The sequence below is a fragment of the Ptychodera flava genome, chromosome 4 (genome assembly GCF_041260155.1).
Source record: "Ptychodera flava strain L36383 chromosome 4, AS_Pfla_20210202, whole genome shotgun sequence".
Taxonomy (NCBI): domain Eukaryota; kingdom Metazoa; phylum Hemichordata; class Enteropneusta; family Ptychoderidae; genus Ptychodera; species Ptychodera flava.
Window position 1 is genome coordinate 10,480,799 of NC_091931.1, and position 15,923 is coordinate 10,496,721.

The following is a 15,923-nucleotide window of genomic DNA, read 5'->3' on the forward strand; positions in this document are numbered from 1 at the left end:
TGGTGTCCGGAACAAAAGCCACCTGCGACCCAATCGGTCAACAGGACATTCAGATATAGATATATATAATATAATATATATATATATATATATATATATATATATTCTACCTTAAGTATCCCTTCGTAACCCTCATATTTACATATACATACATACATGATCGCTTCCCTTCTCCGAAAAAAATGTCGTCGAATTTCATGATCGGATCATAGAATCGCTAGAAAATACAGTATTTTTAGTTTTAAACACAATAAAGGAAATTATGCGAGTTCACCGAAAGTCATATTTGCTATGCGATCGACTAAAATGACAAAATACCCATGATTCAAAGTAACACCTTTAATGCTACTCTCATTGGGCTTTGATGATCTCCATCCATGTCATCACTATTATCTGTCGTTACGTCACAGTTTCACTTTCATCACTACTGTACAAGGAGCCAACAATGCCACTCAGGAGAAGATCACCTACGCAAATCGCACCCATTGTCACTGCAACGCCATCACTTGCGTGACGTCTCTGAGTCAATTTGAGCTAGGGCAAAAGAGTCCATCCATCAATAAATCAGTCTGTCTGTCTGTCTGCCTGCCTGTCTGTCTGTCTATCTACCTACCTAACCACCTACCTACCTACTTACCTACGTAGTACGTACCTGCATATCTATCTATCTATATATCTATCTATCTATCTATCTATCTATCTATCTATCTCAACAAGTTCGATCGTTTCATGCATTTTGCAGTTGTTGTTGTTGTGTTGTTGTTGTTGTTGTTGTTGTTGTTGTTGTTGTTGAACAATGTATGCAATGATATGATATTATCACCAGTCAATTAAGATTTTGGCACTCATGTCTATTCTGCCAGAGTACACAATGTTTTCTAGCTGAGGCTATTTCGAGTTGGAAGGGTGAAACGTAACAGCTGTCCCGTAAGTGACGAATGACTAGGCAGTCAGGTTCCACCGCTTGTCAGCGCAGCGATTAATTTATATTTGAGCCCCGGCGTGAATTTCAAAGCACGATAGACATTAACAACGAAGTTTAAAGAAATTGTCGGTTATGCGGACGGATATCTCGTCGACATTTTTGAGTTGCTAGTATTGTCTTCCTTGACGAATGTCAGATACCACGTTGGTTTCCGCTCTATGTACACACACACAAAAGCAAGTCACACTGCATCTATTTACAAATCTTTGTTGGTTCGTTTCTTCTTTTATTTTTTCATTCATTTCTAAATAATTTTCTTCTCATTGTAGACATCAGTGATCGTTCATATTCACGTGGATGTCGAGCAATTCTACCCATATAATGGAAAAACAATTTTCAATAATAATTACAATAAAGGCAGTCCCCTCGAAAAGTCAACTGTACAGTACTTTACGTAATACACTCTTGTAAATTTTTACAAAGATAAAGATACATTTGGCAAATTCTCTCAATAAAGTTATCATTGGTATCATATAGGGTTCTATGGGTTCATCAACAAAGTCTTTTGTTTATGATGATCAATTTATTCAGATCCGTCATTGGACACACTATGGGATATACTACAGTCAAATGTTATATCTAGAAGTCTGAGAAAAAGATCCAAGGATTGGATAGGCCCTTTCATATACTTTTAACAATCTTCATGACATATTTTGGTAAAGTAAGCCTATCTTATGCATATACGGCACCTGTTAGTATAATGCAATTCCACTAATCGGGATTCGAGACTGTAAACTTGGCACTTGGCCAATAGACTGGACCTCCTAATTATGATGTATTGACGGGAGAATACTTCATTTACACCAAATAATGTGTCATGTGACGTCAGATCGACGCGCATAAACGAGCTATGAAGTTGCCGTTCTTATTGTGAGTCTGTCATACCAGCGGATGATGGCGAGTTTTTCTCGCATAGGCAACATGACGAGATCTTTCGAGAAGAAAATATAATTACTTTCAATCTTTTACAACGCATAAGATAGGAAACGTTGAAATTTTGCACGCTTCTAGAGATTCATTGTCGGTTTGACTCCGTTAAAGACGTCAGGGTGCCTCCTAGCCACATTCCGAAGACCAAAATGATAACTGACGAGAAGTGCTCAGTGCCAGCCTCTGGTAAAACATCCTTTCATGATTATGTCAAAAATTTCAATGACGGTAAGAATACTTCCTCCCAGCCATAAACCAAGGGCGCCTCCAATGTCACCTGATAAAGAGAGACAACAACCAGACCAATGTTACTCCGGCAATCACGCAATGGTTACCATCAATAATTCCAGGCGGATGTCAAGAGCGCCACCACCCGGTCAATGACATAACACTTTTTAGTCTTCTAGATTAATCTGTCGGTAAGTTTAAAGACATTTTACATCAGTAACTATTTTCAAATTCACCTTCAGTCGTTACTGGTTTCGGACTGAACACTTACTGTCAAATTTCATGATACGATACTTACATAGCAATCCAAAGATGTCATATGCCTCTTGTTGTTCAATTTGAGTGACACTAAGCTCTTGGAAGAAGATGTCCAACTTTGCTATATTCCCTCTGAAATACACAAAAATAGATATCAAAATAAATATGCTTTATGATTCTTTGAAAACGTGTCCTTTTCTCGGAAATTGTGTCTGGAAGAGTTTGAAAATTCAGTGTCGTTGATTTACTTTAGCTTTTGCAGACAGACCATAGATAATAATAGTCTGCAGATAGACAATAATGGACTTGTATGGAAATAGTACGTGACAGGTATACCCTGTAGATCGTAAAGGTCCTACATATATTACCTTCTTGCCACAAAACGAAGTTTTAAACGGAATAATACGCGAAAGAGTTCAGGCGCAACTTCGTCTGTGATCAAGGAAGGCTGCAGGATAAAAGCAATGAGACTCTACTTACGAAAACGTTGACGATGGCATTCCGAATAACGACGACAAGAAAGATGAATAGATATCGGATGGAAACTTTGCATGTGATAGGTTTGGTCTGTACATGACTCTGGAACACGGCACGGGACAGTCACACTGTGAACTCTGATTGACGAACAATGCTGCAAAATATGATGTAAATAGTATCACGGAACTGCATAGTAACATTTTACAACATGATGCTAGAATAAAGATTGTCGACTATTCCGTTCATTTCATTCTTGTTTGTCAAGGAAAGGAATTTTATAGAGTCTGATAATAAGTTCTGCTGTCATGATGCCATTCAATCAATGTGCGTCATCAATGACCGCGCTCGATTCAAGTCCTGGGTAGAAAGAACCTTTTTCATTAGACGATAAAGAACAGACCGACGATTGTGATAGTTCTTTGCCAAACGGATGAGATGAGACGAATATCACGTGGCAGCTCAGCTGAGCTTCGTGGCTGTTAATAAAGTTTTTATCTTGTTGGTGCTAATGAAGCGATAACTTTTACTCCCGTAAGTTACCCGTAGTGACACAAATACAGAGACCCAAGTGAACAACCAGCTGTCAAGAACACGATTGGAACTAATTTGGGATAATTGGATTTTCATATTTTTCAAATTTCTCAAAAGTGTTAGGTGCCGTATAGCTGAATGTTGCAATATTGCAAATTACTCATAAAAACAAGTGTGTAATGTAAAAAGAAAAACAGATGAGATTACATTTGTAGATTAAATCGACATTACTTTGCCATCCAATTATCCCAAATTAGTTCCAATCGTGTTAAAGGTAGAACGCGCTTCAGGGACAAATATTCGGACTTTCAAACTTAGTTTACAATACTTTTCCGATCTACTACACAGGTGGGCTCATTTTGAAGCTCTTGGAGTAAATAAACTGTTTTCCCTTCGAATTTTTGTGTAAATCGAAACTAAATTTCCCCCCCTAGAGAGTTAAGACATGAACGGCGGCCATTTTGGATTTCAAATGTAGGAAATTTTTCTATAATACCAAAATCTGCATAGTATAACCACTAATTTTTATCGTCGATTTTGAAAGAGGTTGGTTGAAAGTTTTCTTGAGTAAAAGTTTGAGCAAAAGTTTTATTAGTTTAATATCGGGGCGCGTTACTGGCTTACGACAATGATTTCTTTTGTATTTAAATGCATATCTATGACAACAAAGACAGATATATTGTGTATTATTCTATCGTTCACATTCTTTGACTGTTAAATTCTTCACTCATATTGCGGAAGCGACGCTTTCATGTCAGATAATATTTCTCAAAAGATGAATCCGTCTGGATTTATTGCTTTTTACAGTTTAGTAATAATGGTAACTATAGACCATAAATTGCCTCAATGTTATCAATATGTAAGTGATCTGCTCTGCTTGCAACTCAAGCCAGTATTCGTACATTATGAATAGTTAAAGGGACAAAGTTGCTCTATTTTTGCCTTTTTTGTGATATCAAAAACCATGGAATACTTGCGTAGAGTCACTCAGTGTACAAAACGGCGACGATACATAACTGCCCAAAATGTAAAAAATTACCGCTTTGCTTAGGTAGAACGCACCTCGGGGACAGATTTTCGGACTCTCAAACTTTACCAGTGTTTACAATTCTCTTCTGATATACCACTTGTTGGGGTTCATTTTACAGGTCTTGTTGTAAGAAAACTTTTCACCGGCTTAGTTTTTCGAAATTCGATTTTTTTTATTTTTCTCCATAGAGTTAACACAGGGATGGCGGCCATTTTGACTTTCAAATATCGGTAAATCTTGGGCAATTTGTTTCTCTAGTACCAAAATTTGCACGGTGACCCCTATTTTTATTCTTGATTTTGAAAGAGAATGGTTGAAAGATTCCTTGAGGAAAGTTTGAGCAAAAGTTTAAGTCTTTCACTTTCGAGGCGCATACTATCCTAATGCACACAAATGATTTCTTGTGACTTCTAGACAAGATTGGTTTGTCTTATTCAGACTTGCTTTCCTGTGACAAATAAATATGTATGGAATGCTCCGCCGATTAAGATTTCATCACAGGGGTTGCATGAGGTCCTGCCTTAATGTAACAATGCATCTTATGCCATGCATCGTGACAGTTGTGCATGTTGATCGTAAGTTTTTCACTGAATGTTTAATCTTGTCTGGCTGCAAGCAGAGTTGAGTTTGTGCAGTAATGACCAGTCTTTCAGCATGTTTCAAGAAGTCAAAAACATAAACTACTTTTTATGTAAAGTAATATGTCCAACAATGCAAGCATAAATTACAAACTGTTATAAGTTAGTGACATGAAAGTTTGACTTACATAATGCCCAGTTCCCGCACCCATATGCCTGCGATATGTCACAAACAGTCGCGTTTCCTAAAAAAAATGGACGGAAATAATTACATAGGATATTAATTTGAAATCGATACTTTCTGTTCTTTAACTTGATCAATTCTTCTGCAACCATTTTTGTTAATCTTAAAATATTGTCACAAAACCCAAGACAGGTGCATTTCAATTCCTACTTGTACTGCAATCTCATACACGTGCCTTTAAAACAACGTTCAATGAGATAAATGATGATCTCAAGATTTTTCGCTTTGCATGTTATCAGTTGTGTACATGTTAGGAACAGGCGCTTTGTTTGTTATTTTCAGGATTAAACATAGCTTTTGCTAGCGATGTCAAATCGGGGGGAGGGGTTCCGTCGGAAATGTGCTCAAGAAAGGTCATATGGGACCCATACCACCTCTATAAATACTATATCCAAATAACGTTGGCGATTGATGAAAGTTAAAACATGTACATCGTAAAATTTTAATAATACGATGCAGCTATATTGACGTAATGCATTTTGATGTCGCACTTGAAATACATTTACTTGTATATATAAAAATGTCGCCTTAACAGTTATCTCATCGATCAAAGAAATTTTCAGAGGTATATTGATCAGGTCCACTGGTATCTTACCTGGCATGTAGGCCAGACGACATCCACAGGTTCGCAATATGAACTCCGTAAAGCACTCCAGTCGGCATGCGTTCTTTGAGTATCTACTGTAGTATGTCAACTCTTTGTCCCTACAAACGCCGTGTGGGGGCGGTAGATTTGTGATCTATGATAGATGATACCAAAGAGGTGATGAAGACCTGTGAACTAAATTTGACTTTCCAAATACACGCTTCTCAAGCAGAATTCACATCGTGGACTGGTATGAAGACTCTTAAACTGTTTTGACTAATTTTGGAGCTCAAAGTTTTCATCTTCTTATTGTGTGTGATTTTCTTAAAAATTTATTTTTGTGAATAAAGTTAACATAGGGATAATTACCATTTTTAATTTCAAAATTAATAACTTTTTAAGTAATTTGTTTCCATAGAACCAATAATGGCAGGGGGACCCCTAATTTTCATTCTTGTTTATAAATAAGAATGGTTTGGAGATTCTTCAATTAAGAAATTTGAGCAAAAAAATGTTGCGAGGTGAGAATGTTACGACAAGTCACACACAAATGCCGTTGTTTACAAGCATAAACACAATTTAGCATTCCTCAATTTGCAATGATTCCATTGACCTCCTAGAGACAGAGTAGCAGACTCACATTCGTTACTTCAACGCCGACTCTCACTTCTTCGCCGACAGGAACAGCAAAACCCATCTCACCAACCAACGGAACATCGCCTTGTTTGTATAGCATCACCTGGAATCCTACACCAATCTGCGGACCAATGTTGTAATTCCACTGGCTTGCATCCAAAATTATGCTGAAGCCGTATGATTTGCCTGTGTATGGGAGGAAATGATAAATCATCATCATCATCATCATCATCGTCATCATCATCATCATCATCATCATCATCATCATCATCGTCGTCGTCGTCGTCGTCGTCGTCGAGCTTCGTTAGAGTCGTCATCATTATCTTCATTTTCATCATTTAACCTCTCATCGGACCGCTCGTTCGTCCCTCATCCATTTTTGATGCTTTATACATTAAGGTTGCCTACTTTAATTATTTTGTTCTGGAAAAGATGTAAATTTCCTTATTCCTCTCCCATGAGAGTGTCGAAATGCAAAATATTTTCCTTGCTAGTACAGATTTTCAATACATACATGCTAATACATAGCATCGTTCTCAAATGAACTCGTCTTGTCAAACAAACACACGCTCACATAGAGGCATTTTCAGTAATCTGAACATTTGGCTTATCTATATAAATTAGATTGGGAGAAAAGAACTTAAACTTTCATCAAAACATCCTTAATGTACTCATAAATGCATCAAATTTGTATAACTGCCAATAGAGCTTTGAGTAAAGACGACTGTACATGTGACATAATTGTCTAATATGGGACATACAGCTGACCAAGGAAGGCGCCCTCTATCTTCAGCAGTGTATGTTCCTTGTTTAAATATATCGCCGGCTTCATTTATGAAAATTGAACCCTTTCTCACAATTTTCCGAAACAAAGCTATTTGTAAGGCTGCATTCACAAACACCCCGGGGGATTGACCGAGGGGACTTGAAAATATCAAGGGCATGTTGGGGCACTTGAAAGGATTTGGGGACTTAAATGGGGGACTCGAAACTGTCTCTGATTGATATGAAATATGTGTTTGGTTGTCAATTTTAAGCCATAACGTTTGCCTAATTTAGGGTGGTTTTGTTTTGTGTATCCGCTGCAGTTTCTTGTTCTACTCCCTAAAACGTAATGGAAAGTCCAGCACAGCGATATTTGTATAGCATTGTATTGTTTAAAATTGAATTCAAGTCCGGACTAGAATACATTTGTCATCAATAACAATGATTACGGTCTTTACACATACATATACAGAGTATTTGCCAAACATAACTTTGTTATTCTAGCATGCTGTGGGGAGTGGAACAAGAAACTGCAGTCGATTCAAAGAACAAAACATACTTGATTGGCCGAAATGTACACCTAATGTCCCTTTTATGTAAATATGTTCATTGTGTCCAGTTTTCCTGACAGGTTAGGGAAGTCATCCTGTTTCTAAAACTTTCTTATGTGATCGCAAAAGGGACAATAGCTGTAATGTTTACCTTCATTTACAGTTTGGCTTGTAATTTTACAGAAAGCACTATTATTGTTTATCAAGAAACTTATTACATTATCGAGAAACTTAGTACAGCCTAAAGTCAATATTTAAAAAAACTTACATATATTCATATATACTTACATATTACAGATATAGCAAGTTTTGTCAGGGAAATATTTAATAGTTACCTGTAGATTAACATGAGAAGTGAAATAGTAATTTTGGGTGAAATTCCAATATCATTTTGTTGTCCTTATCTGAACTTTCAAACACCATATTTGAATCAAGTGCATTAGTATCAATGGTCAAACACTTATAAAAGCACAGATTTAGTTATTTTAGTATTGTAAAAAATTATTCATAGTTTTCTCAGAGACTCCAATGTATAGTGAATCAACATTGTGGGTGTAAGTCCAAAATCAATTTTTTGTACACATATGCACTTTTTACCTGTCACTTCAAGCAAAATACATTTACAAGAATTATCAGACATATATGAATGTACAGACGCATTGTCAAACGTGTACAAATGCAAATATATTGCAAGTTTATATTAGAAAAAAAACCATTCATAGTTTTCTCATAGACCACCATGTATAGTGAATCAACATTATCGATGACGTCCAAAAATCAAATATTTTATACACACACGCACTTTTTATACCTGCCAGTTCAAGCAAAGTACATTTACATGAATTATCAAACATATATAGATGTAAGATATAAGATATGGGGAAAATCTTAATAGTTTGCCCAATAGAAACCCAGTCCCATGTATTATATAGTATTTTTGGACGAAGCACTATATCGGCCACATTTTGCCTTCTTATAGTCGAGCCAAAAATGGTGACCTCCTCCAAAGGCATGTGTGACATTTCATGACCTTCCTTAAAATGCTTGCACGGAAAAAATTGCAACCTACCTGTAATTTCTATCCGATCCCGTTGAGGGGGGATTTCAAAATTATAGCAAGTCAGAAGGGGAATTTGAACGCATTGTGAGTTTGTTGGGGGGATTTGAAAAAATGTGAGAACTCTTTTAGATTCTCCCCTCCAGAGGTGTTTGTGAGTACAGCCTAGATATTTACAAATATTGTATGTGCTCCTTGAATGTACTGAAAACTGAGGAATGTACGCCAACAGTGATATATAATCATAAGTTTAAGAGTACAAGGTCCTGGTCACATTTGTAACGGCCGGCACGATACTCGGCACGGTTGAATGAACGATAGCAATCATAAACAATTTCATGACAGTCTCACCTGCATTGTCGCTAGTACGCACACCAAACTCGTCCTCTCCAGTGTTAAAAGCGTAGCATACACCAAAGTCTGTGATGATTGTTTTGAAAGAATCCTGACTAATGTAGACCGACTTCCAAGTAGGCCTTTAATACAAAACACACAGGAATCAAACGAACATGCTAAGAGTTTCATCGGCAGAAGCCATACTATGTATGTATGTATGTATGTATGTATGTATGTATGTATGTATGTATGTATGTATGTATGTATGTATGTATGTATGTATGTATGTATGTATGTATGTGTGTGTGTGTGTGTGTGTGTGTGTGTATGTATGTATGTATGTATGTATGTATGTATGTATGTATGTGTGTGTGTGTTTGTGTGTGTGTATGTATGTATGTATGTATGTATGTATGTATGTATGTATGTATGTATGTATGTATGTATGTATGTATGTGTGTATCTATCTATCTATCTATCTATCTATCTATCTATCTATCTATCTATCTATCTATGTACGTACGTATTACGTACGTAAGTATGGATGGATGGATAATGGATGGATGGATGGATGTATGTATGGATAGATGGATCTGTCTACCTATCTATGAGTGTACTCTTCGACTTGCATATATGTTAGCATCTATATGTCTATTTGTCGAGGTTATCCATCCATCCATCCATCCATCCATCCATCCATCTATCTATCTATCTATCTATCTATCTATCTATCTATCTATCTATCTATCTATCTATCTATCTATCTATCTATCTATCTATCTATCTATCTATCTTTCTATCTATCATTCCATCTATCTCTCTAGGTACGTTCATATGCATCAGGACGATATAGCGTATGTATGCGTACATGTGTACAAGTCAATTTACATTATTGGTCATAGTTCCTGACAGACCGTGATGTTGATAATATCTCACAATTTAAAAGAGCCAACTTACATTAATAGCATTGTCTCAGGTTGATGTGCTGCCAATTTGTAGAATTCCTCTGAGGCTGTAAACTCTAAATCATAGCCGCTGAAGTCGGGGCTGTAGGTTCCGTACATACCATAAATCAGATCGGTGTAATTCGTCGCGTCAGTGGCATCTTTCCTGTGAAGAGGGGGAAATGTAATTCAACAATGACGTTTTACCTGAAGGATAGTTGATTTAATGGATTTATATCGAATGAGAATCTGATATAACATGCAGGCAGTAAAACCAGATGATACTGAGAAGAAAAATGTCATGAATACACGTCTCTTCATGAGTAGAAATGAATGTTTTGCCGACCGCCGAAATCGTTCATGAAAATTAAAATTCCTACCCAACAATCGCAGTGGCAGCGAAGACAATTTTATCAACGTTCTTAAATTTTAACATCTTCCAAACGCTAGATCAATGTTCATGGCTGCCTCATAAACGTCGTCTATTTTCATCATATATTTAAATTATCGTGGTTGCTTTCGATTGATACTCGAGAAATCAACAATTTTAAGTATTAACTTTCATGAAACTTAATGAAACAGACAATTCTGTATATATATATATATATATATATATATATATATATATATATATATATATATATATCGAAGTATACAGATTGATTAAATACAATATTTAATTTTGTCTTTTGATATAAATCACATATTGTTGTGTCAAACATTCTGGCCTGGCGACTGTCAATATCCAGTTTTCATAAAAAGATAACAGAGTGCTAAATTTTTAATCATCAAATACAATTTTTAATATTGTGCATTGACGAAATCATGACCTACGCCCTTCACAGGAGCATTAGTCTTTCCCTGCTTTTAATGATTTTACTTTCAAGCTGTAATTAGTTTCTGTTATCTCCATTCTGAATGTGTTTATGTAAATATTATTAACCAGAGTGGAGGAATCAACGTGTAAGTTTGAACCAATAGCTGAAATAGCGGCTCCAATGCAAATATGCTGATGACTGTGTACACAGCGTACGAGTGCGCTTGCAATTCTCGATCGCAGAAATAACGTGACGTCATCTATTGAATGATTGGCACCGAATCATTTACAGTGAAACTGTTGAAGTCATTCGCCTATTCTGCTACAAATCAATGTTGTCGTTTCTGTGCTGCCTTGTTGTTGTTGTTGTTGTTGTTGTTGTTGTTGTTGTTGTTGTTGTAATACTAAACTTAGTTACTTTGCAGGCAGAATACTTACAATTCAAAGAACATCACGTGAGGAAATTGCGAGATTCTTTGATGTCATCAAACTGTAAAGATGTACTTTAAGAAATAGAGATAAGTCTTTGATGGTGACGAAGCAGCCAGCCATATGACTGGAGTTTTTTACATGAAGATAATTTAAATTTCGGGCCATCTTTAATTATGGAAACAGTGCCCCTACCTGAATCTATTAAAGTTACAAATGGCTACTGCAGGAAATGTCAATTCCTCCACGTAATCCAACTGAATATTAACATTGAACGGGTAGCTGACAAAGTAAGCAATTCTCTCCCAGATCTGGTATGACATCACACTCATGCCACTTAGCAAAACCAGTAACCATAGTAACCTGTAGTTAAGAGGAATAAAATATGTAAGACGAAGAAAATTTATGCATGTAGTATGAGTGATTAATGCATTCTAAGTATTAATGTGTGGATAATTGTAAAATTATTGATTTATTCAATGCGTCTCTCTAAACTGTGTACCTACACCATCTTCTGAGACAGCAAAACTCGATTCGCGCCTGCGAAGCGGTTACTTATATGTGGGACCAGCAAGGCAAGTCATAAAAGAACTCATCTTAATTCATGTTTTTTTTTCAGCCAATGACAAATTTCAAATTATTTCAGATCAAACTGTGTTTTTGCTGACATTGCTACTGTATAGGTATCAATGCATTTTGTTCTGTTCTGATGTGATCATGTACAGGTATTACAGAGTCTTTTATCTTGTTCACATTGGCAACCCAACTGAAATTTGGGCCGACGCAATATAATTGTGCTTTTGGGATTAAATTGGTCCGTGTCCACACTAACCGGTACCAGAATTAGGGCCGACGTAACTTTACCTTTCTTGTGACCTCTGACCTGTCAAAGTTCAAAATGGCGCATCTGAATAATGGCACGCTGTTTCTACTGTTCATGATTTTCCTGCGTTTTTACGCACAAGAAGGGCAAATATGACGACCACTCACCCTTTTAATCATCGGAGAGATCTTCACTATTTATTGGATGAGCATATGGTATATATAAGACCGCGGTGGAGAAATAACCAGTGCGCGGCATTTTTGACATGCCTCTCTAGTCTATTACGTGCACTGTGGAATCGAATGACATGGTCTCGTTTGCGTAAAAGTTCTGCGTACATGGGATGATATTGATTGAAATGTAAGACTGGATTGAAAACTTTCGATAGGTGTAAAATTTAGTTTCAAACGTCGTTTGTTTTGTGCGAATAGGGTGACTAGTTCAACTTCGATCCATGGCGGAGGCCTGGTCAACTGGCACCAGGGCCGAGGCAACGTGTCCACACTGGCGATTTGCGTCGGACCAAATTTTGCGTCGGCCCTGCGTCGGCCCTGGACCCCCCCCCCCCCCCCTTCTCACCGGGACCAAAGTGTGTCGGCCCAGGGCCGACTCAGCGTATCCACATTGGTTTTTTACGTCGGCCCCGGCCCAGGTCCGGACCTAGGCCGACGCAAAGTCGTCAATCTGAACAGGCCATATAAGGCTGACAATGACAATGACATAGTAACTATTAATAATCCAGATCTCCATGGTCCACTTTGTTGTTCTGTTATCATGCATTTGACCGGGGGGGGGTAAGGGTCCATAATTGAAATAATCTCAGCTTTCTCCTAAAGTACATTCCCTGGAAATAAACTGTGTGAGAGTTCATGATTTTACTTTGATGTATAGCGAAATCGATACTATCGATAGGCCGCGCGGGATGTGAACTCTTAATTGAGAGTAATCTGTTGGGGGCGCCTACGCAATCTGAAACCGCCATTGCCCGGCGCTGAGCGACAAGTCACATTGGCACGGCTCAATTTTCGCAAATGTCCCCTTAAATGTAAATAAGCGATCACCGAAGGGGTCATTGTTTGCGAATTGATCTTCCGTCGTAATTGAAAGCTGAACACACAGAGGATGATCGAACGATCGATTCTCATTAGTGTACACACTATGAATAGAAAGCACCGTGCCTCTAATACAATTGAAATCCAAACACAAGATCATGGCGTCTTCGGCTGATTGCAGAAATTTACTCAATTCTTTATGAAACAATTACAGTAAAAGGTAGAATGCGCCGGGGTCAGATTTTCAGACTCTCAAATTTAACAATTCATTTACCGATCTACCGTTATGGGAGGGGGGTCATTTTAAAGCTCTAGGAGTAAGAAAAAATTCGCTGCCTCAGTTTTTTGAAAATGGAATATTTTATTTATCGCCAAAGAATTAACAGAGGGATGGCGGCCATTTTGAATTTCAAATATCGGTAAATGTCAGGTAATTTGTTTCTCTAGTACCACGCTTTGCACGGTGATCCTGAATTTTATTCTTAATTTGATAAGAGAATGGTTAACAGTTTCATTGAGGAAAGTTTCAGTAAAAGTTTAAGTCTTTCAATATCGAGGGGCGTAATGTCTTCGGGGGATATCGTAAGAATTTCAAGATATGTATTTAGTAAAAGCTGAACAACTCTGAGATCAAAGATGTAGCATATAGCAAAGCTATTGTATTGAAAACGACAAGTCCTGCCTGGCCTTAAATTTGCCTGTTTTTACTTCCTGTTTGCCAGAAACCCGTACGGTCTAGGATTGATACCTTCGTGACTATGTGGCCTCGCGGAAACTACACTGACGTCAGGGTAGCTTTTCTCAACGAATTCGGAAGGTTTATTGAATACGTATGGATTTTTAGACCCTAATTTTGTGGCCAAGAATTAATTCAATCGCAAGCGATCTGTCACAGATGATAAATATTTCAGACACAGTAGACCGAGGGCTAACTTCCATTGCTGTGGCTGTCCGTGAATCGTTTCTGATGATACACGATATCAAATCGGACTGATATAGAAAGTCATAAAGACACAACTAGACGGACAGAGCCTCAACAAAACCGGCCTTTAATCCAGTCAGTGACAACTAGCCCTTGTAAATTATCCTAGTCGACTTATTCTCCATGTTCAGTCTGATCTACATGACGAACAATCGTTCAATAGTCGATAATTTAAAATATAATCTCAATAAGTTCGGTCCACAGAATGAGTGACACTTTCTGGTGCTCCAATATTTTAGCAACATTCCGATTCGCTCTTGATACATTTGAATGACATTTAAATTTTTGTTAGTCTACGGTAGAGAGGTGGGTAAGACTGGCTATCCTATATTGCAATCGTATCGATTTGACAATAACGAAAGAAATACTGTACAATTATCGCATAATTTGTTGTGAAGTCTCCCAAAACGTTCCCAACAGGAAAGCGACAATGGTCGCCATGTCGTCTAAAACAACGCCGGCCTTGTTGCTTCCGGTCTACTTTTTATACACAGAACGTCGCTGTAGGGTCTGTGGTTCATCCACGAATTTTACGTTCAGTTTAGGTTTGCGTATAGTCTTATGTCTCAAGTTAGGCTTGGAGACTAGCAGAAAAACTAGATTTAAGAATGTATTAATAATCTCCAATCGAAATCATCTGTGCCAAACACATAATCTTGTGGATTGTAAGGGAAACCCTTCCTTTTTTATGTGTCTCCGAAGCTACTGACACAGTCCTTGTCGAGAGATGGGGGCTTTTTATTTGCCTGAAAGTCTAAGCAGGACAATGATTAAGGGGCGACGAAAGTTGTAATCGCACTAACGAGTCGAAAGTGTTGCTTTCTCTTGTTTGGAGACTAGGGTGTTTTATTTGTAACTGCCAACGCTTTTGTTGAAGGTAAAAAAGTATTCTCTCCATGCGTGCTAGAGCCCTCCACTGTAACATGTATGAGACATGGTTGTCTGTGAATCTAAATATCAAAGAACCATTGAAAGTGTCCTTTCAGTGGTACTTTGAGAAGATAACGAACTGACACAAAAGATTCGCCCATCCCGTTTGAAACAATGTGACTTGAAAGTGAACAGGGAATATGCGAGAAGTGCTGCCATTCTACAGAGTAACTCACCTTCTCAACACAGCTACTGATTTACCGACAACATATTTGACACCGACGATACCAAAGTCGTCGGCGAAGCCAGAGAACAGAGCTGCAGTACACCCGCTCTTCTTCTTGCTTACTCTAAAGTCTTCTGTATCAATTGATTTTTTGATCTCATCGTTGATGATCGGCTCGGCTATGCCCTTCTTGTCCTTACTCTTCTTATCATTTTCGCCGGTCAAGTCGATCGCGTGTATCTTCGTCTTCTCGGCCCACATTTTTTGAAGGTCTAATTGCAAGTGATTGACTTAGGGCAACTAAACATCATGGTGAACCTACGAATAAGCCAGTTCGATCAATTCTAAAAGCAAGACGGCCATAATATACCACTTGTTGTGGAAGAATGCTTTAGCTCTCGTCTCAGCGTGAAGACACGTAGCCTTCCCCTAAAGTCCCGTCTTTGCTATGCATGTTTTAAGCGTCACAAAGACAGCTATTTGTTTTGGTATCGATTCATTTGTTCGTCCTTCTATCGCTCATCACCCTGGTTTACTTTCTCATGACGTCATATAGTCAAGTTTTCCCCTTGCTCCAAGATCGTCTGA

At 37.8% G+C, this 15,923-nt stretch overlaps 1 protein-coding gene across 1 annotated transcript; it reads right to left on the minus strand.

The window, feature by feature from the left end:
• Nucleotides 1-1,190: 1,190 nt before the first annotated feature.
• On the minus strand, nt 1,191-15,791 carry LOC139130872 (acid-sensing ion channel 1C-like). Its single transcript, XM_070696677.1, has 10 exons — nt 15,346-15,791; nt 11,578-11,745; nt 10,150-10,302; nt 9,208-9,332; nt 6,488-6,669; nt 5,857-6,001; nt 5,206-5,262; nt 2,882-3,032; nt 2,442-2,533; nt 1,191-2,192 (listed from the first exon to the last, which is right to left on the minus strand). Exons 1-10 carry the CDS (start codon nt 15,594-15,596, stop codon nt 2,086-2,088), a joined length of 1,431 nt encoding a protein of 476 aa, XP_070552778.1. The 5' UTR covers nt 15,597-15,791; the 3' UTR covers nt 1,191-2,085.
• Nucleotides 15,792-15,923: the final 132 nt, after the last annotated feature.